Raw genomic sequence first — 26,247 nt, forward strand, 5'->3', positions numbered from 1 at the left:
AATATATCAGTTTTAAACTGCTTTTGACATCATTTATTAGCAACTTAGCAATTTTAGAAGATGCAGAGTGATTATTACATAGTCATTTGGTGCAGATGAGAAGCTCAGCATATGCCACTCTCTTAGCATTCGGCATAACTGTGACAACTCTCAGCACCATACAAGACATCCTGTCATTTCAGACAGCTGCCCTGTATGTATTAGAGCCATTCCTGGTCCTCCCCTCCCACCTACCGCCTGGGCAACCCCAGTTCTGCTTTCACCCCTGGAATGCCCAGTGTGGACATTTCATGTGGATGGAATCATGCAACTCGTGGTCCATGTGTGTGACTTCTCTGATTTAGCAGAATGTTTCAAAGTTCACCCTTACTCCTTTTTTTCACCACATAGCATTCCCCACATTTTATTTATCCATTTGTGAGTGGGTGGGCATTTGGGTGGTTTCTCAGTTTTGCCTGTTACAGATGATTCTGCTGTGAACATTCCAGACTTTAGCCAAGGCAATTAGGCAAGAAAACGGAAGTGGCATCCATATTGCAAAGGTTCTATTTGTGTATAACATAGTCTGTATATAGGAAATCCAAAGGAATCCCCTAAAAATATATTGACAGCAATACTAGTGAGTTTGCAGGATGCCAGATCAGTATACAAAAATGAATTGTATTGTATTTGTATTGTATTGTTTGTATGAACTATCCAAAAATAGACTTAAGAAAGCAATTTCATTTATAATGGCATCAAAAAATGAAATACTTTAAAATATTAAGGTGGCAACAGAGCTACCCAAACTGATCCGTAGATTCTATACAATACCTGTTAAAAGCCTAGTTATCTTCTTTCCATAATCTACCAGCTGATCCTAAAACCCACATGGAGATATAGGAGGGACCATGGATAGCTAGAACAACCCTGAAAATGAATAAAGTTGGAAGACACACTTTCAATTCCAAAATCCACTATAAAGCCAGCAAGACAGTATGGTTCTGCATAAAGATAGACATATAGATGGATGAATAGAGTTGAGAGGCCATAAGTAAATCCTTTTTTTTGTTTTTTTGTTTTTTTGTTTTTGTAGGCAACTAGCTTTTAACAAAGGTGTCCAAAAAAAGTTCATGGGAGAAGGAAGAGACATTCCAAAATAGCTGGTACTGGGCACCTGGATAGCTATGTGCAAGAAATGAAGTTGAATTCCTTCCTTACATCATAGGTCACAAAATAGGTCACAGACCTAAATGTAAACATTAAAATAGGAGTATTTTAAATTTCTCAGTCTTCAGAAATTATTCTGAATTCTCTCTTTCGTTCTTCCCAGTACCAAATGAATAAACTGTTAAAAGGCTTTTAGGAATCTAAATACAGAACTTTACAGCTCAAACCTGAGACATCAGTTATCTTTTAGATGATCTTCGACTAAATGTGCCTATGTAACCATACATCTACCTGGATATGTCTGAGGTAATGAGCTGCTCTCCCACATTTCAAGGGGTTTCTGAACATGTACAGAATCGCTCTCAAGAGTTTTCCAAAGGGTGATAAGAAGCAAAGCGTAATAGACAGCATTGTGCAAGTTGGGAGCCTTAGCACTGAATTACGTTCAGTAGGCTTAAAAAGGATAGTAACCAGAGTGATGGGTTAGAAGAGTAGACCCTTCAGAAGCCCAGCATCACTGTCTAGAAATAGTTTGAATGGAGTGATTGTAATCCTGTATTTTTATTTGGGGAAATACTGTCCTTGTAGATTTATTGCATTTGGAAATGCCAAATTTTTCTTCTCTAGTAATCTCTGAAAAAGGATGCCCCAAATTCAGCAACATAGGTCACTGTTACCCCCTTGCTTCCTGGCTGCCATGAGTTGACTGCTTTCTTTCTCCACGATATCTGCCTTACTTCAGACCCAGAGCCAAGGAGTAGCCCACCATGGACTGAACGTTTGAAACTGGAAGCCCCACAGAAACATTCCCTCCTCCAAGTTGTTCTTGTTCGTAGTGGCAAAAAGCCGTGAGGCAGCCGTATGCCCCTAGGTTGAGAAGACCCCCCATAGGGCGTACAGTCACGAGCCAGGAGCCCCCACTGCACCTCCCACACAGTGGAGGAGCGCCTCAGCTCACCTGGCTGCTGCCTACGGTGGGATGAATTACTCTTCAAAGACAAATTATTCATTAAAACCAAAATATTTTGTCATACTAAAATCTAATCTCAAAACTTAAATATGTAAGCATCAGCAACTGTCAGGTGAATAATACAACTTGACAGTTTTTTAATAAGGGAACAGGTGTCAAAGTTGGTTTATCACCTAGCAGATAGTTGCATAACTATCAAACCAACAACACAGTTTAGGGCTTTCCACCAACTTTGTGACTGAACTGCTCTCGTGATTACACTGTGATAACTGTTCACATCGCTGCTTCACCATGTCACTGCCCATACGTGATCCCTGTCTTGTGAGCTCCTGGATGTCTATGGAAGCACCAAGGGAAGAAGAGGTTCCATTGTAGTTCATTGCCACACATTCTTATCATATTCATTGGGCTGTCAAACCCCTGTGTTGCCTTACTTGTGTGAACACATGAAGTAAATCACATGTATCGCTCATGCGTATTTGTATATTGCATGAAATATGCCTGGTCCAGCTTTTCTGCAGTCCTGATAAGTATCGATTTTGATGCCTCTGATGTACATAAGCACCTCCTAGTAGCCATCTTTCAAAAGCTCCCCTAAGGAAAGTGTCATCTCTTTCTCAAACCTGCACCCTGTCTGGAGGTGATACAAATGTATGCCAAGGGCTCACCACACCTCTAGTGTCTGTTCCTTTATCTAACAGACCATCATTTTTCAAGGTAGGCTCTCTTAAAACTGATGGGCATGTTGACTGGGTTCCCGTTGATGTCTTCCTCAGCTGTACTCTCCACTGTGGCTGTGAAGATGGTGACCCCACTTCCTAGTGTTTGCCTGTCCGTTTCTGACCAGGAACCTTCATGCCACATAACAGATCTGGGAGCAGAACCTGGCGCTCTTCATTTAACAGAGCCCTGCCCACTGTGCAGGTTGAGCACTTCTCTCACGGTCAGCATGAACACGGCGAGAAGAACGATGCGCGACTGCTTGGCGCATCAGCAGACATCCTGTGCATCCTGCACTTCCCAGTCGCCGCCAGCCGCTCTGAGAGCCAGGGTGCGGACCAAGATCCCAGCTGAGCCTTCCTCACGCAGTGCTCTGCTTTTGTCCTAGGAACTCTCACCCAGAATGAGATGACATTCAGGCGGCTCCATCTGGGCACTGTCTCCTACGGAGCCGACACGATGGATGAGATCCAGACCCACGTCTTGAGCTCCTGCTCACAGGTACGGGATGCACCGCGCCACCAGGTCCTCTCTCAGGAGGAGCCGAGACGCTTTGTGCTGAGCCAAGCCTGTGAGCTGCCGGTCTGCAGTAGCAGTCCTCTCCGACGGTCGCATCTTTTGTCACAGTGTCACTTTAGTCCTCAGTTCCAACACCCCGATCCAGAAGTAGTTTTCAGTAGGCATTTCTGCATCCGCGTAGTCACAGAGGGCATGGAGGGCCTAAATCATTTACTTACACTGTTTCGTAGTGAATTATTTGTTTAAAAAAAGTTATTCCATAAGCAGTGTTTTGAAGAATACTCACTAGATACTGTCTTAGTATCTTTCCTAACAATCCCTTTGTTTTTCTACATATAATGAAACTTCCTCAAATTTTTAAAGGTAAATTTTTTTTCATCTTTTTCACTAAAGTAGATAGCATAGTACTACAAACTATCGTATACCTGCCATTTAACGCTCAACAATTTTCAGTACCTCAAGGATTCTAGCGTCATTCTCTCTCATCATGTTTTGAATTGATGCTCAAACATCACATTATTATCTGTAAACATTTATTACATGTTTCTAGTAGTTAAAGAGTTCTCTGAGGTGTCATCAGGAAATATGTGCTTTTCTTTTTTTTTTTTTTTTTTTTTTTTTTTTTTTTTTTTTTTGTACCAGAGATTGAACCCAGAGGTACTACTGAGCCACATCCCCAGTCCTTTTTATTTATTTATTTTTTATTTTCAGTCGGGTCTGTCTCAATTGCTTAGGGCTTCACTAAGTTGCCGATGCTGACTTGAACTTGAAATCCTCCTGCCTCAGCCTCCTGAGCTGCTAGGATTACAGGTGTGCGCCCCTGCTCCTGATTGGGAATTATGTGCTTTGAATGTGAGGCTATGCTATCTACTACCGTCTGTTCCGGGGTCTGGCTCCTTTTCACAGTCTGTGCTTCTAACATTAGACTATGTGTAGAGCAGATGGAAGGTTTGGATTGCCCTGGCCCCAAGTAGTATTTGTATCTCATTCATTTGGATTTCTTCTTACTGTCATAATTGGAAGTTGCTGATTCAGTATAATTAAACCTGGCAGTTCAAGGCCATCCATTTAACATGCCAGGTATAGAACTGTGGTCTGTCAGGAATTTCCTCTTCTCAGGCAGCTTCTCTGCCTGGGTGTTGGTTTGCTCTGAATGCAGTAATCACATCACATTGAGTCTGAGCCTAGGTTTCAAAAAGTGCCTCACTGAGCTGGGTGGTCAGAGCTCAGGTCTTGGTGGCCACACTTGTGACTCAGCCCAGAGCCAGGCAACACCACATGTGTTTGTTCACTCCAGGGGCTTGGCACAGACCAGACTGAGCTGCACTTGACCTTGCGGTTTTCCTCTGTGGCAGGTCAGAGTCCCGTTGTCAGTAGTGTGTCCTGCTGCTTGGAAACCTCTCTCCTCTTGTTGCTGCCAGTCGGCATGTACTATACCCTTGAGGGTTGCCACGTAGAACTATTTCATTTTCCTATATATAAATACTTCATATTCATTCATGCATTCATGCATTCATTTGCAGTGCTGGGGATCAAAACCAGCCCCTCGTGCATGCTGGGCATGTGTTCTACCATTGAGCCACATCCCTAACCCTAGAATATTCATTAATAGAAGAGAAATCTGAAACAAAGGAGTAAAGCTCCCCTTCTCTCCTAGGATCTTGTGTCTGTATTGAAGTAGTGCCTGGTTGCATCTGTTTTTATAAAATGTACTTTATCCATGAATCTGTTTTAATAGTTCCAAACAAGATATTTTAATAGCAAAAATTAAAAGCAGAAAAGATCAAAAATGGTTACAGAAAAACAACATATTTTAAAGTTTATACATAAGAGGATTTTAAAGGTCATTTCTACTAAAAGTTGTCTGTGCTTTGTCTGTGAAATTGATGTCATTCCTTGTTTGTGTTCTGCTTTGTTAGTGCGATGACAGTGGTCTAGGAGATCCACTGTAATAGTAGCACAGATCTTTTATAACCTGGTTACTTTCCCCATTGGAAGCACTTGGTGATGGAGGCAGAGTCTTTAATGGAATCTGTGTGGAATGAGGTTGAGTAGGCGTCAGTGAGCATGATTCAGGAGGAGGAGGTGGCTAGCCTTCTGCTGTAGGGACAGTGGCATTGGAACCCTGGTGCAGTGGAGAGCAGTGAGCCTGAGCACAGTCGACCCTCTCTAAGCAGCAGAGGACTCGCAGTCCACTGCTCTGTACACCAGTCCAGTTTCTTAGGATTGTCGTCAGCTATCTGAAGTTCCTAGAGGAATTGTGTGCTGATCCTGTCGGGGTCGAGACAGTGTCCTCTAGCATGCACAGGCAGGAGGTGAATCACAGGAGTCGTCGCCTGGGGTGACAGTTCACTCACACTCCTGGGTCTGAGGAGAATGGATGTAGTCATGGTGCACAGTGGGCAGCTGCTTTGAGGTGTGAGGGGTCATAGTCCTCCAAGGGAACTCACAGCTGCCATCTCATTACCATTAGCTGCAAACCTGAGGCCTCAGTTCAGAGACGGTACAGCCAGGTGTACTTGTGGTACGCAGGGAGGAGTATTACAGGCTCATCCAGTTCTCAGCTTTATACCAGTTCATCCACAGCATTGGTTGAGAAAGCAGAAGATGATGTGGCCATTGCCATTCCATTTCGTTGTCTAACTTGCTCTGTGTTTGGAGGCAAAGAACAGGAACTACTGAGGACTTATTATTCTCCAGGAACGGGGATTATTCAGGATGTACCAAAATCAGGCCATAGATGAAGTCAAGTAAAGTAAAAGGAAATGGTCAGGTTTTAAGTATTACAGCAATTATCTTAGTATGCTCAACCACCTGGAAATCTCAGAGCACTTTGAATTCCTGAAACAGAAAAGTAGCTCAGCTGTGTAGGACACAGACTCACATCAAACCACTCTTCTTACCCTTAGAGACTTCTTTTAGCTTATGAAATTAGACATGTTAGTAATCACTGTGACAGCCACCTAGTTTTCTTTTAGGCCATAATTACATAACATTCTTCATCTTAAAGGTTCATCCTCAAACTGGTGGAAACAACCCCAGTTCAACCCCTCCAAGAAGAGCCCAAAGTTCAACCCCCAAAGTTAGGAAAAGTGTCAGCAGTCGAGTCCACGAGGCAGTGAAAGCCATCGCCCTGTGCCACAACGTGACCCCGGTGTATGAATCCCAGGCTGGCGTCGGTGGGGAGACAGAGTCTGCTGAAGCAGACCAAGACTTCCGTGATGAGAACCGCACCTACCAGGCCTCCAGCCCAGATGAGGTGAGTCGTGCTCCTTGGAGATCTTGCTTAGGCAGGTTGCTTTTCACGTTGCAGAGCCCTGTGATCTCTCTATTTCACTGAGACTTAGAGGCCTCAAGATGGCCTTCTCTGGTGTGGGAGGCAAGGGCTACGTCCCAGTCTCTGCCCCTGCTCCAGCTGCAGATGTGAGGACTGCCTCCCCAGTTCAGCATGTGCATTCTTGATCCCAAAGTGTCACTACCTTCAAGGAGGGCTGAGGATTAGTTACAGGAAATAATATGAGAGAATTCAGAGTTTTTCCAGTTTTATAAACTAACTTGTGACAAACTGTTGAAACTAGGGACTATTATACACTTTGTCATCCAGTTTTGTCCTCATCTCCAAATCATCAGGTTTACATATTAAATTTCCAGGTATTTTGTCAGAATTTAGATACATAATGTATCTCTTTCAAAAGACAACCAGTGCCAGGCATGGTGGCTGACGCCTGTAATTCAGTGATTTGGGAGATTGGACAGAGGAATTGCAAGTGCAAAGCCAGCCTCTCAGCAACTTGGCCAGACCTTGGATCAAAATAAAAATAAAAAGGACTGGAGATGCAGCTCGGTGGCAAAATACCCCTGGATTCAATGCCCAGAAAAGATAGAAAATTAGTATCTAAGTAATTTTGAAAATTAAAAGAAATGGTAAAATCTTAAATAAGGTAAATTAAACCTTTCTACCTTTACATCATTCTTTAATTTTTAGAGTGGTAGAATTTATTACTAATTTTTTCCGATACCTTTGCGGTCTTAGCATAATCCATGTACAGCTTGGTATATACTCTGTGTCCTCAAGGAGCTTGAGATGGCGCTGGGCAGTAATCAAACCAGCTGTGGAAGCAGGGTAAACAAACTGCTGCTTCAAGGACCTTATAAAACTGGGTCATATAAGTAAATAATCAGAAGGAAAGTTCCTCTAATCAAAGTAAAAAGAAGAAACTCAGACCTGTGTTCTCAAGAGAGGAGGCTGTTGGTTCTGTATTGCAGAGAAGTCTCTGCTCTGTAAGGTGCGCCTCTCACCCACCCTCACAGTGCTACCAGAGGCATGGAAATCGGACCCCGGGTGTGCTCTGGGGCCTCCTGGAAGGGCAGCCCTGAGAAACCTCGTCTGGCATTCCTGGACAGTCAAGTGAGGAGGAGTCCCAGTCCTCACAAGTCCTCCTCCAGAATGCATCCAAGAAAAAGGAGAGCTCGCGTGCACAGCCCGCAGCCACCAGCTGGAAACAGCCCCAGTGTGAGAGAGGGAGCAGGCGGTCACGAAGAGCAACTCGGCAGCGCGACGGTGGCCGGGGAGTGCACGCTCTGTCCAGGAAGCCCACCACAGGAGGCCACAGGGCCAGCGACTCCAGGCATACGAATGACCTGAACAAGGAAGGGCCCGGGCAGCAACATCGCGTGGCTGCCAGCGGCAGGGGAGGGATGGTAGTGGGTCTGGACATCTTTTTCGGGAGAGAAAATGTTCAAACTGCTGGTTGTGTTGAGCATACAGCTCTGTGACTGTGAACCGCGGTGGGCAGATCGTACCCGCAGAGCCCCAGGTGGACTGCCGTGTAGACAGCAGGAAGGGGCACCGGCCCCAGGGCTGCCACACAGCCAGTGGGCAGACTTGGGGGAGTGTGGACACAGGGGCACTGCGGACAGAGAGGCCCAGAGTGCATGGGTCACCGGGAGTGCACGCTGCCGTGGAGAGCAGAGCCTTGCCCAGAGGGGTGACGACAGGTGAGCGCGAGGAGTGGCATGGGGCCCACGTGACCAAGATGCAGCTGTGGCTCACCTGTCAGGAAAGGGTCCTGTGAGGAGCCAGAACACGTTCCTGCCTCAGGAAGGTGGGAGTGGCAGATGTTCATGCAGGCCTGGACGTGGCCCAGAAGCTGGCTCTCCCTTGTCTGCTGCCGGCCTCTGGAAGCAGGGGGTTCTGCTTGTTTGGACTAGGAAAAGCCAGCACCATCCTTCCCTTTCTCCACAAGAGCATTGTGACCTTGCCTTTCCTGGGGCAGGCAGGTTTTCACGTCGGCAGGGTGCTCAGTTGTGTCTGGATGCAGACGGTGGGTGCCTAGGCTTTTGCCCTTCCTTGTAACGTGTGTCTTTTAGCACACACACTAGCACCTGAGTCCAAAAGTGCCAGTCACCCTCAATAGTGCAGGGCTGGCCACTCTCCATGCATAGCATCCAGAAAGGCGGAGGGCCACTGCGTCCTGCAGATCCTCCTCTGGGCTTGCTTCCAGGGTTGAAGACCTGATGGTGATGTGAGATGATGGGTGGACCTGAAGGCGTGTTGCCCTCTTCCACTGGTGTTTTAGGTTTCCCAGTACTTTGGGAGGTAGTGACTCTCAGTGGTTCCTCCTAAAGTTGGTCCATGGGATTTAGAGACATATGGCCCCAGTTGCCTTTTCTTGATTCATAATGATAAGGAGTAGTGAAAAGAAAGCTGAAGTGTGCCAGCAGATTTTTGATATTTTACAAAGCGTATGTCACTGTTGTCTCTGAAAACAGGTTTGTGTTTGAAACCTTAGTTCTATCGACATTTCCCTTTTTTGTTTCTTTATTTTAGTCAAGATATTTTGTTGCTGTAACCAAAATAAACTAGCTGAAACATTATATTACTAGCCACTGAGAGCTCGGAAGTTGTGCAAAAACAAAAAGATGAGAGTAGTCTTTAAACATGGTGTTTTAGTCAACCTTTTGCTCCTGTGACCAAAAGATCTGACAAGAACAATTAGAGGAGGAAAAGTTTATTTGGGGTTCACAGCTTGAGGTCTCAGCCCATAGGCGGCTGACTCCATTGCTTAGGGCCAGAGGTGAGGCAGCACTCGGTGGAGGAGAGTGTGGAGGAGGACACAGCCCATGACATGGCACCAGGAAGCAGAGAGAGCGCTCCCCTCACCCTGGACCACATATAAACCCCAAAGGCACGCTCGTAGGGACCCGCCTCCTCCAGCCACTCCCACCTGCCCTCAGTCTCACCCAGCTGATCCCTGTCAGAGGATCAGCGCACTGACTAGGTGAGATCTCATACCTCTGAACTTTGCCACGTTTTGTCTCACATGAGCCTTTGGGGGCCCCTCACATCTGAACCAGAACACAGGGGAAGGTGAGGACATGGGGTTAGTCACTCCTCAGACTCAGAGTGCCAAAGACCAGTTTCTCTCTCCCAAGCCTGCTGCCCTCCTTTTTCCACAGGGTCCTCAGTACTACTGTGATCTCACTGCTGCTTTGCTTTCCCTGTACTCAGTCCCAGGAGCTGCCGTGTTGCTGGCTTGCTGAAGTTCCACCCTCCCCTTCTGCTGAACATACCTGGACACTGCTTTGGGGTCGTCACGCATCCTCATTAGCCAGAAGCCTCTCCCCGTAACCACCTAGACAACCTCATCTCTGGTGATGCCCAGAGGTCTGGAATGCCCTCCTGGACTGACAGGCAGCCAGGAGCAGTGGGCATGTCTGCACCCGGGGCCCTGCCTGTGGATACTACTGGGTTGTCGCTGCCTGTTGACATTTTGTAATAACTTACGTTTAGAATTAAGTGTTTTTTAGTCAACAGAAAAAGGTCGAGCAGATGTGTGTGGAGGCCATGGTTCTGATCTCAGGGACTCAGGAGGCTGGGGTAGGAGGTTCACAAGTCCCAGGCCAGCATTGGCAAGTTAGTGAGGACCTAAGCAACTTAGGGAGACCCTGTCTGATAAAAGGGTTTTGGGGATGTCACTCAGTGGTAAAGCACTCCTGGGTTCAATCCCCAGAGCAACAAAAAGAAAACTGGGCAAGCTGAAGAAGCACCTGCTACTCCATCCTGGCTTGGTACAAAGCTGCCCCCTCAGTTGTCACCCGCTGTGCCCTAAGGTGACACCTAGACTTGTTACAACTCTGCATGCTTGGGGTGCCTTGGCTCCCGTGGCTCTCCGGTAGGCCTCTTGTGTGGGCTTCTCTGCTCATTCTGCATCTCCTGGGAAGGACCACTGAGCCTCCACACAGCTGTGTCTGCTCATGGGTGTTCATGAGCGTGAGCTGAGAGCCTGGTCTCAGGAGCGTGGGCAGCAGTGCTGCTGGCCCCTGGGGGAGGAAAGTCAGCGTGTGGTCATCAAAAGCAGCTCCATCGGAAGAGTGGGCCATCAGACCATAGCACTTCATTCAAGCTGCAGCTGATTCCTGAGGGGTGGTGAGGTGCATCCAAGGTGTGGAAGGTGTTTGCCCTCCTGGTACACAAGGAGAAGGACCAAGAGCCGGACTCTCCTCTCAGGCACCAGCACAGTCTGCCATGACTGGAACTTGTTGAGCTGCTGGGGTTTCTGAGAGCCCCGGAGCACACTCAGTTGTGGAAAGAAGGGAGCTGGGGACGTGGACGCAGAGCACCATTCCTTGCTCACACTTTCACTGCAGTGTCTCTTCTCAATCCTGCCGTCGATGGCACAGCATTCAGGTCTCCTGGTTTAGGTCAGCCATTAAATCCGCACAGATCTCCGGTAGCCATTTCAGTACAACTTGTGGAATTAGGTGCATGTCAGATTTTGTTGTTCAGTAGTGGGGAACTTAGGAGAAAAGTTAAGTCTCAACAGTCATAAGCAGATTGGGGACCCAGAGCTGACAGGCTGTGTGGTAAAGATGTGTACAAGATGCACCAGGTGCCATCTTCGTAGGAAGACGTCAAGACAGATGTGGGCCTGGGCAGCTGCCTTTGGAAGGAATCAGGCTTTTCCTCTGGAGACAGGGCTGAGCGCAGTGTCTGTGTTGAGCCCTGAGGTCCTCGCCCACAGGGTCGCACGCTGGGGAAGACCTGTTTCTGGGCCCTACATGTGGGGCAGTGGGGCCAGAGCCTTCCAAAGAACGAGTTGTTGAAGATTTAAAAATACTGCACTGTGTGTCACCTTATTTCCTGCCAAAAAAATGCAGTTTGTCAAAAAGTAAATGAAATTTTTTAAGTTTTTTTTTTTTTTTTTTTTTTTTTTTAAGTTTTTACATATTGTAACACTTTTTAAACCTTAACCTAGGAGTTTACAATAGAGGTTTCATTCATTCAGAAATCACTAAGAATTTAGAGAAGGTATGACATAGAAATTAGTCATCTTTTATGTAACTTTTTTTTAACCTGTTTGGAAATTGGACAGTGATTGAAAGTTACAGAGCAGTAAGTAATTTTTTAAAATCCCTAACATATATCTTAAATCCAAAAATGAAAACAGTAGACTTAATCATAATTTCTAAAGAGCTGTATTGATGCAATGTTTGCAAATCCCCAAAGCCTCAGGAAAATAATCTAAATGGTTCATTATTTAGCTTATTGAACTTTGCTGCAGTTAGGTTGACGGATGATAGCAATGTTTCCCAATCACCCAAGTACCGTTTTAAAAGCATTTTTTATTGAATAAAGTGCTTAGAATATTGCACCCTGGAGCTTTATTTAGGGAAATGGTTCGATTGATGTTTTCTGCTTAACCTCAGCTTTGACCTGTCGAGCGTGTGTGGTTAATAAGCAGCAGCATGGTTGGAGAGACCTGACCAGTCCCACGCAGTCCTCATACCTGTCAAGCGTGTGTGGTTAATAAGCAGCAGCATGGTTGGAGAGACCTGACCAGTCCCACGCAGTCCTCATCAGTGCCACACTCTTGCAGCTCTGCCTGTTGGTTATGGCGCCAGTGTCATCTCACCAGAGAAAGAGTGTGATCTGTTAGGCAGAAAGCCTGGCGTGCGAATCTCTGCTGCCACCCTCGGCTGATCTTCACAGTGCACACAGCCTTCATTCCCATTTTCTTGGAAGCAGAAAGGATCTTTCTTCTTACCTACACATGCGCACAGATGAATTTTTATTAAACGAATAATGGGATTCTGGAGGAATTAATTGTAATTCTTAAAGGTCCTACAGGCCATTTGATACTTGCAGCAGTGTGTTGGGATGCTTGCAGGCATGTGTGAGAAAGTGGTGCTGGTGTCCAGGTGTGAACAGCAGCATGCTCTGCAGGACGGGAGACTGCTTGTGCCTGCCTTTGCTTTTTTTATGATAAGTGATCAATATTTCACTTTCTCTAGGAGAGCAGAAGGTTCTGCTTCCTGTCACTTGTCTCTCCAGGCTCAGCATAGCCCCAGCTGAGAGACATCAAGTGCTCCCTGGAAATTCCTTCCTGATTTACAGCCAGTCCCCCTGGCTGGAGCGCCCGTCCAGCACCGATGCAGGAAGCCTTGGTGTAGTGCATGTGCTGTTGGTCATGAAGGACTTTAACTCAAGACCTCCAGGGACCAGTGCCTGGTAGGACAGAGCCTGCAGCCCTCCACCACTCCAGTCCAAGCGCATGGGCTGTGGTTTCTAATGGCCGCCTGGCTCCATAGTGCCCTTTCCCTGCTGTGGCTGCTGTTGCCTTGCTCCAGCACTTACGTGCAGGAATCAGCTAGAATTAACAGCAAACCACAAGTGGGTTACTTAAAGATAGAGGAACATTATGTCCTTAATCGCATTGCTTTTGGATTTACAGAAGTCAGCGCTAATGTACGGGGCGTGCTGTATTTTTTAATTCATTTTATTGTGTGTGCCCATTGAAGCAAAACTAATTGTGGTGTCTGTCAATATATTTGTGAGGCGCAAATCACTGTCAGTGGCACAAAGCCTTCACTCTGCGACCTTCAGGATCAGTAGAGAGTAAATACTACATGGCCTGTCTGTGAGTATCGACCAGCAGCTTTTCCAGATGATCAGATGCATTTTAAGTTAATAATCCTATTAAATTAGAACAGTGATTGTGATAACCACAATCAAAAAGGATGAGCTGCCAATGATTAAATTATGATTTATAAAGTACATGATAAAAATGTATCCTCAGAGCAGAGCTGACAACCACGTGTATATAATTGCTAATACGATAAGGGAAGTTCTGCCAAGCTTTTCAAGAATAATTGCACAAAAGGTTCTGGATAATGGAATTATAGAGGAAAATTGATAAAAATCTTGCTCCATGTTTTACTTCCTCCGTGAGATGGGACTCTTGGGTGTACTTTCCCCCCCACTTGCTCAGTGAGGAGAGTGTGACTGTGTGAGCAGAGAGCCAGACCCAACAGCCCCATGGATGTGGAGGAGGAAACAGCTCAGACTCTCCAATGAGGAGGCTTTTTCCACACATTTTAGTTATTGTTTACCTTTGTATTATTATCAATAATCACAGAATGTTTTAGAAACTTCTAAAAGCTCAGTAGTCAGAGAAATAGGCACTTGAAATACAGTAAGCCTCTATGTTCTTGGTTGTTGTTATACATTTCAGAGAAAAATATCCCAGGGATTATGTCCTATTCTGTCAGGAAGCAGTGAATTCCATACTAAAATAGGCACACTCAGTGACTGTCTGGTGAGCCACTCCCCGGTGTTTTGAGTACATACCACCTTGCCTAAACAGATGAGTAACAGGGTTGCAACCTCAGTCCCACCAGAGAGCCATGCTGACTGCAAGATGGGCTTGCTGCTGTGTGTGCCATGGAGTGGCCTTTGCCATCCCTGACACCACCCAGACGAAAAGTTAAGGGGCCCGGGGTGCGGCTCAGCAAGGGAGCGCTTGCCTAGCATGTCTGCGCCCTGAGTTCTGTCCCCAACACCACCCAGAAAGGAGCAGGGAGTTGCAGGGAGATGTTCACTCCCAGGCAAGTGTAACAACTGCTTCTGAGAGGCCTGAGCCAAACTTGGGAATTCCCACCACCCCAGGGCAGCCTGCTTCCTGTGTGTGTCCTGGTGGAGTACACCACACACAGTGTGCTGTCTGACCGCGCATAGACAGCAGTGGCCGAAGCAGACCTGTGAAGAGGGCCGCCATCCAGCAGCTCTGATGGGACGCAGGGACCTGCCCTGCTCAGGCAAGTCCCCAGATGCACTCAGCAGGCACAGCAGGGCAGCCGGGTGGCTCCAGTGCCCCTGCACAGGAGTGCCCTGCAGTCTCACCAAGAAAGGGGAATATTTGAATTTGCATCCAACTGGTACAAGAAAAAAAAAAAAAAAAAAGAACGAAAGCAAAGCATAGTGAGGGAGGAAAACAGAACAAGTGACGATAGAGGAAGCAGCATTTCAGAAACTGGTTCTTTGACAGGCTGATGAAATTGGAAAATCATTGGTAAAAAATGGCAGGTGATTCAAACCTGAACACAAAAACCTCAGTCGAATAACTAGGTCCCAGAAAAATATGAATTAGCAAATTCGAGTCTATAGAAACTTGAGACCACCAGAGGAAAAAATTCAAAAAAGTACCTAAACAGCTTCAGAACCGACAGTTTTATAGGTCAGTGTTTTTGAGCCGCAGTAAGTCCTACACTACAAGCAAACGTGTCACCAATATGAGCAGGTCATATCTAACACATGGTCTCACAGTCACATCAAACACAGGGCATGGGGGAGGGCCACACCATCTGAAACAAACAAGTACAGCCCCTCCGTGCATCAGGAGAGAAGGGACGTCTGCACCTTCATGAGGAGCACCTGTGAAAAGCCCTGTGGTCAGCATGACAGTGGGGAGATTAAGTGTCTAGAGTGTTTCTAAAGCTCTGTCTGTTTTTGCATTGATTTCATGGTAATGGCTGAAGCAGTTTCCTCCTCCTGCTCTTCCACCTTGTAATCCTCTACAGCAAAGGACTGTGGGGTCGTCGCACATGTGGCACGATTTCAGACCGCACAAGGTCCTTCAGTGACACCTCCTTAGCAGAGCTGGGAGCACAGTCCAGGGTTGTGGTCTTCTAGCTTGTATCCTCCGAAATGGAAATAGTGTCAAGATGGGGCCCAGGAGTTCCATCCCACCAGCCATGTGGTGTTCCTGGCGAGAGCAAGTGTTCCCAACTCCCCTTTGGCCAGAACCTGCTGAGGTCTTTCCTGGACCATCTTTGTCATCTGGTCTCTGTGCAGTGAGGAAAAGGAGAGTTGGCGATAGATGACAGAAGATAAGAGAGCAAGAGTTGGGGACAAGCCTGCCTTAGCACGTCTCTTTCAGATGTGTAGGCTTAACCTCTGCCCGAGCGTTTGAAGCCAAAGTGTTCTCCAGCTGTGGGTTGATCCAAGTGTGGATTAAGAAAGGGGACACTGAAGGTCAAAGAGTGACGGCATTAATGCTATTTCCCCCCAATAATGTTTTCTATTTCATTTTGTTCTCATTATTTTCTCACTTGGAAAAAAAAAAAAAAAAAAGGAAGGAAAGAAAAGAAAGCATCTGGGTGGCTTCTTGCTGTTTGTTTGCAGATGAAAGTCGTTCAGAGAAAGCCCTAGGGTCTTCCTTAGCCCCCTCAGGCCAGTCTTCTTCCTCTGGAAAGAGAAGGAAGACCCCTCCAAGAGCCTTCACCAAGTCACCTGTTTTCCTCAAGATGGAGACAGCACGGAAAGACTTAAGGAAATGGACCTGAAGAGCGTGTGGGCGGCATTTCAATTGGTTTCAGTTGGTTTACTTGAAACTGGTTGGAGTCTGACTTTGGTGATATTCTGAGTAGGTAAATCTGAAATAAATCCTAGAACAGGTACTGTCCTGATGCTGGTGTCTGGAGGGCCTTGCCCACAGCACTGTCCACTGATTCCATTAATTTCTTTTAGGCTTTTTGGCTGCTTTCTGGTGATTTGTGTTTTGTATGTAAAGAAGTGGTTCAGAGGCAAACTAGCCACCTGCAGGGAGAGACCTCTTGCTGGCAGAACCCAGACTGCTCAGGGAGGTAGCCTGTGCCCCATGGTTCCTAGCACCCAGGAGCTCAGGTCTTGAGGATTCCACTCAACTTCCCACTCTCAAGCACTTTAAATGAGAGGTTTTTACTTTTGTCATCTTGAGGACAGCATCGCCAGCTTGTTCCTGCCTTTGCAGCTGCAAGCAACAGGATATGCACCAGGGTTGTGTGTCCAATGTCAGTTACCCCCAGGGGAGGCTCTGAGGCCAGAGGACACTGTAGTGCAGCTCCTCTCCCTGGAGCTGTGTGGGAGTCCTCAAGAGAACCCCAGCGGCCAGTTGCAAGCTCCTTGTGTCTTGCCCACACGGCCTGAAGAAGCTCACTGCCTGTCTGGTGGTGCCACTTTTACATAGGGAGCTGACATTGCTTTAGAAATGTACATGTAGTTTATTATCAGTTGTTTATTTATCATGGTGCTGGGGATCAAATCCAGGGCTTCATGTATACTGGGCAAGTGCTCCCCCACTAAGCCACATCTCCAGTTCAAAAGTATGTGAGTCTTAATCACTTAAATTCTAGGAAGAAAATAGAATCGAACTCTCCGTGCCATTGACATTCCCTTTCATTTCTATATTTAACATCACTGGGCATAGTTTATTTCTAAGAGCCTTCTAAGAAAAACACCATGAGTATATTCACATACATAGAATTCTCAGAAGGCTTCTCACTCCTCAACTTCACATCGAGTCTGCCAGTCCCAGAGCTGCAGACCTGATGTGGCATCTAAGCCTGCCTGTTGATGCTGGGCACTGGCACGAATTCACAGCAGAAACTTCGAAGGTGTCCCTGGGTCCTCCTCTGAGGTTACTACTGTGTATGCCTAATCCAGAAGTATTTATTTTTATATTATAAAAAGAATTCTGTCCAACACCAAGACAGTTAAATTAGGATAGTAATTAATGCATCTCTTGTGAAATACTTGAATACTTTTTTGTTCCTGGTTGGCATTATATAGAGTTAATCCTCAAGATGATTGCTGATTAAAGACATTTAGATGGAACACTGCACTAGGTATAAGATTTTTCTTATAAGCTGCTAACTCAAAGGGGTGTGAAGCCGAGCATAAACTAAACAATAAACAGATGTAGTCACCAAATATAGAATCCTGGGTCTGACTTCAGTGGGGCACCCTGAGATGATAGGGTGTCTGGGGGAAGGCACAATTTACAGGCCGCAACATAATGGGAACCTCTCACTCTGTAAATTGAAAATTAACCTTGGGAGTATTGGGTCATTTGCAGCTTCTGAAGAAGTTGTACTGGAAAATCACACAGCATTTCCAGCTCATTTCAGTGTGAAGCAGTCTTGTGGGGTGTGCTCTCCTCCCTCCTCCCTCCTCCCTCCTAACGTCATTTGGAGCATGTTGCTGCTGTGCTCAGCTACAGTACTGGATTGTCACAAATGATTGTAGGCTCTTGGTGCGTTTCAGTCACTTAGTAACACCCTGGAGCCTCAGAGGAGAGTTCTGATTCCAGTTGCACTGGTGATGTACCAAGTTAGCACTTGGCACACAGCCTTAGCCAGCAGGGGAAACCCCTACCAAGAGGGTAGGTGCATGCCGCTGCTGCTGCCTGGCACCCGTCCCGAGCCTGGGGTGCAGGACGCCTTCTGGTACTGTCAGGGCACATCTTCCTGCAGCCTGGCAAGTTCTGCATGTAGGACTGTTCCAGCCCTCGCATCCCTGCCCCAGAGAGATGACGGGCCTCCTGGCTGCAGTGACTCGAGGGCTTCGTCGGCGCATACACTGAGGGTGTGCCCTTCACCACTGGCTCACAGGACATAAGAACCACAGCAGGGAGTTTCCCACAGCATTTGACAGACATTTAGCATACCATCTGTTACTGTTTGTATGATTTCTGAGAAGAGCACATAGAGATCTTACTAAGATTGTCCAAATGAACAAATTTTGCCGATTTCGCTTATTTTCCACAAAAGGGAGAAGCATCAGTTAAATGTGGGGAATGGGGAGCTTGGAGCTGATAAGGTGACATTGCAGTCGCCTCAGAACAGCCTGCTGTCAGTAGGCAGCACTTCAGCATGACCTGACTTGCCTAGAATGCAGCAGGGGGCCAGACCACGGCCTCCTGTCCTGTCCCCCCTCCTTAGGCTTCACATTCTAGCCTGCTGGGGACACTTTCCCCATTATCAAGAGTCATCACTTATGCAAGGACACAGATACTAAGCAGATGAGGGGGAGGTCAGATTCTTTCCCAGAGTGTAACTCTCAGATCAGTACTGGGGCTGCAGCAGGTGCACCCAGGTATCCTGGCCTTATCTGCAGATTATTAGAGCAGTAGGTTCCTCAGAAAAGCTCATTATTTAATTTCATAGTGTCACTCTTAGCAAAATAATATTCTGTGCAGTTAAATCTCCCTTGACTTTCTAATATCAGCTAACTGATGATTTTATTAATTTAAATGAAATGTTTTTCTAAATAACCAGTTCAGGCCAAAGAGAAATTCAAACACTGCATGGCCATTGCTGTTGCAGAAAGCAGGTCTTTGAACTGTGGTCAGCAACTGAAGTTTCGGAATGGACCAGAGGGGAGCACAATCAGATTGGAGTAGAGTGGATGAGAAGGTGGAGCTGCAGCTCCTGAGCCTTGTGGTGCCAGGAGGAGGGCCCTGGTCCTGTGTGTGTGGGTGGCATGTGGTGGCTTTGTGCCCTCTGCCCTCCTTGCATCTAGGGCAGGACTGGTGTTCTGCCTGGAAACCGCAACTAGCACCCCAAATTACATCTATTTTCTGAGTACAGATGAAGAACTCAGATGGAGAAAGCCTTTTTGGTTCCCTATCATCCCTGTGCCTTTTTTATAGAAATGCATTTTTGCCTTTGTAACTGAAATAAAAAGATAAGTATAATTTCACTCTCAATCCTGATTTCCTAGAATCATTCTATTCCATTTACCATAGGCTAATTCCACTAGGTAAACTCTCAAAGTATCAGGACATTATAATGGGTAGTTTTTTCCCTGCTCCATCATCTACATCCAATTTGTAACTAGTAATTTTAAAATGCATTAATTTTTATGTGTCTTTATTTTCCTAAAACAATAGGATACTAACCCTATGATAACCTTATCCAGTTCGTCTCCTTACGGGACCCTATGCAGTATTCAGGAAGTGAGTGAAGGCCCAGCCCAGGGCCTGAGTGCAGTGGGACGTGCCCACTGAAGGCCTCTTCAGGACACACCCTGCCTTTTGGCCCAGTGAAGCAGTGGACAGCTGGGGGAGCAGGGGCTCCCTCCCAGTGTCCAGGACAGGCACCTGGCACCTGGTCTTGGGCTGTGCTCCCGGACCCTGCCCCAAGCCGACAGCAGTGCTTCTCCCCTGTCCCTCCCTTTCTCTGCACTCCAGCACTGAAAGCAAGGCAGCAGCTCTCCGCCCTCTGGAAATCTTACTGGAAGTATCCTGCAGGTGGATTTGTGGGAAGTTATTAGAAAACCTGATTTTAAAAATGAGCCCTGATCTGCCCAAGAGAACACTCCAAGTGTGATGTGTGAGCAGAGCTAAGGACAGGACCTCATGTCTGACCTACAGCCCAGGTGCTCTGAACATCTACTGGCCATTCTACTGGTGCTGGCCTCTCATCCTCCTGAACCTGGCCACCATACACTTCAGGCACTGAGATTTTAGGAGTGCAGCCATTGCCCCACTCCAGAATCCTAACCTGAGCAGTCAGCCTTTGAACCAGAGCTGCTGAGAGTGTTTCCACAGTCTCACCAGACATGAAGATCAAGCTCAAAACACCCTGGACACAGCCAGAATTTAAGATGTACCTGAAATGACTTGTGTCTCATGACCCAAAGTGAGATCCTGACAGCGTAGGTGTTGGTGAGACTTGAAAGTGTGGATGAGCTCACCTGCCTCTGGGGGCTGTGGCATTGCTGGCAGGTGACAAGGCTGTGCCTGCAGAGTGGAGGTGCACCAACCTCAGGAAGCTGCAGAAGACAGCTGGTCTTGGGGGCAGGCTGTGACAGTCTCCAGCCCGTGGCAACCTGTGCACTGCAGATACAGGGTGTTTTTGCTGAGTGATGCTCCCTTAGCTGCTGGCAGGCTTAGTGTACCATGTCTTCACCAGCGGTCTTGTGATGAGGTTCTTTGTAAAGACAACTTTTTTTCCCCAGAAAATGCTTAATGTCATAAAATGCTTTTCATAAATTATTAACTTCAAAAAATATTCTACTTACGGTTTCTAAATTTTAATAAGTTTCTGTAAGCATAGCTCCTTTTGTCGAGTACCCACACATGCCATTTCCTCAGCCGTAGCACAGCTTGCAGAAGTGTGTTTTCCACCTGACGAAGGGGAAACGACCCCGGTGAAGCATGGGAAATGATGCGAGCTGCCAGCTGGCCTGCTCAGGCTCACAGCCCAGGCTGGCCCCAAGCCCAACGTGCCGTCTCCAGTGTTCTGGTCCATGTGGAGTCACTTAGTCAGCCCCCAGTTTCTCTCTTAGGTTAGAAAAAATCAGGATACACAAAATTCAGATTATGTGCTCCCTTCTGGGGTTTCACCCTGACTGGCTGTGGGGAGCTAGTCAGCCCAGAATACCAAAGGAAGTCTTCATGGTGCACAGGGTTCACGCTGAACAGCAGGCCAGGGACATTCTGCTGTGCTGCTTATTGCTCGCCTGTGTGTAACATGGTGCCGAGATGTAAAGTTCTTGACACCGCTGTCTCTGCCTCCTTGTACTGGAGACACCCTGCACGTGAGGTGCTGAGTGCCACGTCATCTGGGCACAGTCAGACCTCACACTGTGGTCCCCTCAGGTCGCGCTGGTGCGGTGGACGGAGAGCGTCGGGCTCACCCTGGTCAGCAGGGACCTCACTTCCATGCAGCTGAAGACGCCTGGCGGCCAGGTCCTGACCTACTGCATCCTGCAGGTGTTCCCCTTCACCTCAGAGAGCAAGCGGATGGGCGTCATCGTCAGGGTATGCCTCGGCCGGCACCGTGCACGCTGTCTTGAGCCACTCCTTTTCCATTCTTAGAGCAGATGCAAAGTCCTCCCTCCCACCAGAAAGGTTAAAGTCAAGTACTCAGTCGCTTTATGCTCATTTTGGCTTTTAGAAAAATAATGAAATCTACACTAATAATTTATGACAGAGATGCCAGTGTGGCCATAATGATATAAAATGCCTGGTGATGTTGGGCTTCTCTTCCTAAGACTACTAAGGGAGAGCAAGTAAGTGTAATTAGTTTTTGAAATCAGCTAGTAGTTTTGTGTTTAACAAAAGTAACATAACAAAGAGTTTAACTTAATAATGATTTTTTGACCATAGAGTTACTATACATACCTCCATTCAGCTTTTCTTAGCAAATTACAACAAAAAAATATTTTGGAAGTTTGCTAAACAGGGAAGCATTTGATCAAACTTTGATGCGTACATTACAGCCCAGGCCGTCTGTCCATCAACAGAATTTGTTTCAAAAATGTCATCACAGCATCTCTTGTGTGCAATGCCTTTCCCAGTTCTTACTGCATCGCATTTAAATGTGCCTTCCACTTAGAAACCGAGCAACTCCCCAGAGGGCAGCATTCTTTATATATATATGTGTGTGTGTGTGTGTGTGTGTGTGTGAGATATATATATATATATATATAAAATACACACACACAAACATATATATACACACACTGTTTTTTAGGCAGTGATAGACCTTTATTTCATTCATTTATTACATGTGGTGCTGAAAATTGAACCCAGTACCTCACACATGCTAGGCAAGCGCTCCACCTCTGAGCCACAACCCCAGCCCCAGGGAAGGTATTCTTAAGAGCTGTGTTTTTCAGTGCATTTTCTATTAGACCAGCAGTTATTTGCAAGGAGTGAGACAACCCAGCTGTCCCCGTGTTTATTTTCACTCCACTACAGGATGAATCCACGGCAGAAATCACATTTTATATGAAGGGCGCTGACGTGGCTATGTCCTCCATTGTCCAGTACAATGACTGGCTAGAAGAGGAGGTAAGTGGGTCATGGAACTTAGGAAACATCAGATGACAGAAAAATCATCTTCTCCCTGCAGTTTGGAGACACTGGTGTCCTTGGAGTAGATGGAGGTACAAAGATGTCAGACCAGGTCCTGGTGGCTTCCTGGGAGTGGTGTCGTTTCCCACCAAGCTATTGTGAGTGGTCATGGTTCTCACACTGGTTAAACAAAAAGGATGAGGTGCTAGTTAGTCATGAGGCTTTCAGTATAATAAACTACTGCTGTTTTTTTTGTGTGTGTGCGAAATCATGTGGATGTACACAAGGGCTCCTTATAAATACTAATTTTATGTGTACTACTGAAAGAAGTAGAAAGCATTATCAGTCATTCAGTAGAGAGTTGTGAAATAGCACTGTATATTTAAACAAAGTTAGGTTTTAAAATGACAGCTAGTTAATATACAAGGATATTATTGCTAATCAGTTCACTTAAAAATAGAAAGTAAAGTATAAACACCAGCATTCCTATATTAAGTTCAACGTAAACAACATGATTTATAATTAGCCTCATGAGAGTCTATGTCTGTTGTTGAGTGTGCGTCCTAGTTGGTAGCTAGATTTCTGAGTAAGCTGGGCCAGTTGTAATGATACACACAGCCCTCTCCCTTGTCTCTGTGTTATGCTGCTGCTCAACACGCTCCTGTCAATGCAGTGACCACACTCGGCGTTCACATGATATTGGCAATATGAATCAATATCTGCTTCAGGGCACTTTGATTTAATCAGGGACATGAGTAAATTAAACTCCCTGAAGACCTAGTAAAATGCCATAAAAATTACTTTTGGTTATAATGACGTGCAATTAATTGTAAAATACTTGTTTAATTTATTTAGCTTTATGAGGTCAGATCAATAAATGTCTTGCAACAGACAGATAATGTCAGATTGTTTTTCACAAAGATAGCTTTATTAAAAATCCTGTGTATATTTATTCTCTCAGCACTGTGTTTTGTTTCATAGACAAATCTTCTGACCCTTCACCGGTGTCTGTGTTGTAAACTGTTGTAGTCAGGAAGCCTCTCACATTATTAAAAAACAAAGCAAAGTAGTCAATCTAGGGGCCTCAGTTTGTGCTGAGCTTTCTATTGCAAGCAGAACCTGGTGTTGCCTTCTTGGCTACAAACTGTGTTCTCCAACTGTGTAAGGAAAAGCGCTCTTCATTGATCATTTTACAGAAAGGACCAGTCTTCAAAATTGAGATATCAGAATATTCGCACATGTAAACACAGAGAAAAAAACAATGTCTGGGTGGAGGGAGGCATGGCAGTGACGGCCTCTGACCTCTGAACTCAGACCTGAATCAGATCCCAATGTGGTATCCCAGGAGAACAAGCTCAGCCCTCCTGTGGTGCGACGACAGTCCCCTCCCTAGGAGTCCCTGAGCTGGATACTGGGAAGGACATAGCTCATGAGTGTCTGAGGGGGTAGTATTGGACCCCAGGCTTCTTCCCCAGCCTTCCCTATCACTGCAGCCTACAGATTTAATGGTGGGCATCAGATCCAGTACGTTGGATGAATTTAAAAGGAATTTTCAGAAAATCTGGGTATTTTAATAATTTTTATTTGCCTACAGATGAACATCTCATCATCAGATGCTGTACACTGGCTTTACTGGAGGTAGACATCCCACATAGAGCTTCCAAAACAGATGGTAGGGGTGACAGGTGCCTGCTTGTGACTTGGAGTCTGCGGTATGCAGAGTTGGGTCTGGGCTGCTCATCAGTGCGCCCTAGGAAGTCCGGGATCTCTGCTCACACCTTGTTTCAAAGGCCCAAGTCCTTAAGTCAGTTGTCTTCACTGCATGACTGCCTATCCCTGTGGCCCTTCACTGCTGTGGAGATGTGTGGGTGTTTCCTGCACATGGGGGGCATCACAGGGGTGTGAGAACCTTTATGGAGGCATGGTTGCTCTCCTTTTCTGACCATGCAGGCAAACTGAACATTCAGTGGTAGCATTCGATAGCGCATCCAGCTCACTCTTAATTTTTTAAAATACATTTGCCGAGTACAAAAAAATTGATATAATTCCTTGCATCTTGTCAGACCATACTGGAATGAAATTAGAAATCAACACAAATCCTACAGAAACTATATAAACACATGGAGATGGAATAATACTCTTTTGAATGATGGATGAATGATAGAAATCAAGGGAGAAATTTAAAAATTCTTAGACTTGAATGAAAATACTGAATCAGCATATCAAATCCTCTGGGACACTAAGAGGAAAATTTGTAGCTTTAGGTGCCTACATAAGAATATCAGAAAGATCCCACATCACCTAATGATGCATCTCAAGGCCTTTGAAAAAGAACAAACCAATTCCAAAACCAGTAGAAGGAAGGAAATAATTAACATCAAAGCCGAAATCAATGAACTTGAGAATAAAATTTAAAAAAAGTACAAAGGGTTGATGAAGCAAAGAGTTGGTTCTTTGAAAAGATAAACAAGATTGATAAGCCCTTAGCCTAACCATCCAAAAGGGGAAGGGAGAAAAGACAATTTAGTAAAATTAGAGATGAAAAAGGAGAAATCACCACAAACATCTTAGACATCCAGCAGAACATTTGGGACTATTTTGAAAACTTTCCTCCAATAAATTGAAAGACCTAGAAAAAAATGTTTTACATTTCTAAACAAATGTGATCCACCAAAACTGAATCAAGAGGGCATAGAAGACCTAAACCAATAACTTATATTGAGATACGATCAGTAATAAAAAGCCTTCCAACAAAGAAGGGCCCAGGACCAGATGGATTCTCAGCTGCATTCTACCAACCTTTAAAGAAGAGCCAACGCCAGTACTCCTCAAATTATTTCGTGAAATAGAAAGGGATGGAGTACTTCCAAATTCACTTTATGAAGCCAGTATCATCCTCATTCCAAAACCAGATAAGGACATTGCAAGGAAAGAAAACTACAGACCTATAAAATATTAACAAATCATATTTGGGGCCGGGGATATAGCTCAGTTGGTAGACTCCTTGCCTTGCAAGCAGCAATGCCCTGGGTTCAATCCCCAGCACCCCCCAAAAAAAATCATATTTAACAAAATAGCAAAAAGATTGAACATCATGACCAAGTTTGTTTTATTCCAGAGATACAAGGATGGTTTAATATATGCAAATCAATAAATTAATTCCTCACATAAATAGAATTAAGGACAGAATCAGTCCTCTCAATAGATGCAAACAAGGCCTTTGACATAATTCAGCACCTATTCATGATTAAAAAAAAAACTGAAGAAAGTAAGGATAGAAGGAATATATAACAACATAACATCATAAAGGGTATATACAGAAAACCCAAAGTCAGCCTCACAGTAAAACTGGAGAAAAACTGAAAGCATTTCCTTTGAAATCTGGAACAAGACAACAACAAGGATGTCCACTCTCACTACTTCTATTTAATATAGTGCTCGAAATTCTAGCCAGATCAATTAGGCAAGATGGGAAATAATGGGGATAAAAATAGGAAAGGAAGAAGTCAGAGTGTCACTATTTGCAGAGTATATGATCCAAAAAACTCCACCAAAAGACTGCTAGAAATAATAAATTTGACAAAGTAGCAGGTTACAAAATCAACATACGAAATCAATAGTTTTCATATATACCCAACAACAAATCTGCTGAAAAAGAAATCGGGAAAACAATTCCATTTAAAATTGTCTTTAAAAAAATGAAAGAAAGAAATACCTAGGAATAAATCTAACCAAGGAGGTAAAAGAACTCCACAATGGATACTGTAGAACTTTGAAGAAAGAAATTGAAGAAGACACAAGATGGAAAGGCCTCCTGTGTTCATGGATAGCAGAATTTATATTGTTAAAGTGGCCACACCACTGGAAGGAATATATAGATTAAGTGCAACCCCCTTCAAAAATACCAGTGACATTCTTCACAGAACTAGGAAAAAAAATCCTAAAACTCATTCAGAAAAATAAAAGACTCAGAATAGCCAAAGCAAT

General features: G+C 45.4%; 1 protein-coding gene across 4 annotated transcripts in view; it reads left to right on the top strand.

Annotated features, from left to right (window-relative positions):
- Window positions 1-26,247, top strand: part of Atp9b (ATPase phospholipid transporting 9B (putative)) — a 254,531-nt gene that overhangs the window by 198,591 nt on the left and 29,693 nt on the right. For 3 of the 4 annotated variants that reach the window (XM_047526603.1, XM_047526604.1, XM_047526606.1), the window contains 4 exons: window positions 3,228-3,340; window positions 6,369-6,617; window positions 21,061-21,222; window positions 22,165-22,257. In XM_047526603.1, coding sequence (XP_047382559.1) covers window positions 3,228-3,340; window positions 6,369-6,617; window positions 21,061-21,222; window positions 22,165-22,257 — 617 coding nt within the window. The remainder of the gene's footprint in view (window positions 1-3,227; window positions 3,341-6,368; window positions 6,618-21,060; window positions 21,223-22,164; window positions 22,258-26,247) is intronic. The other variant, XM_047526605.1, reaches the window with a different exon arrangement.

This window comes from Sciurus carolinensis, chromosome 15, assembly GCF_902686445.1.
Source record: "Sciurus carolinensis chromosome 15, mSciCar1.2, whole genome shotgun sequence".
NCBI lineage: Eukaryota > Metazoa > Chordata > Mammalia > Rodentia > Sciuridae > Sciurus > Sciurus carolinensis.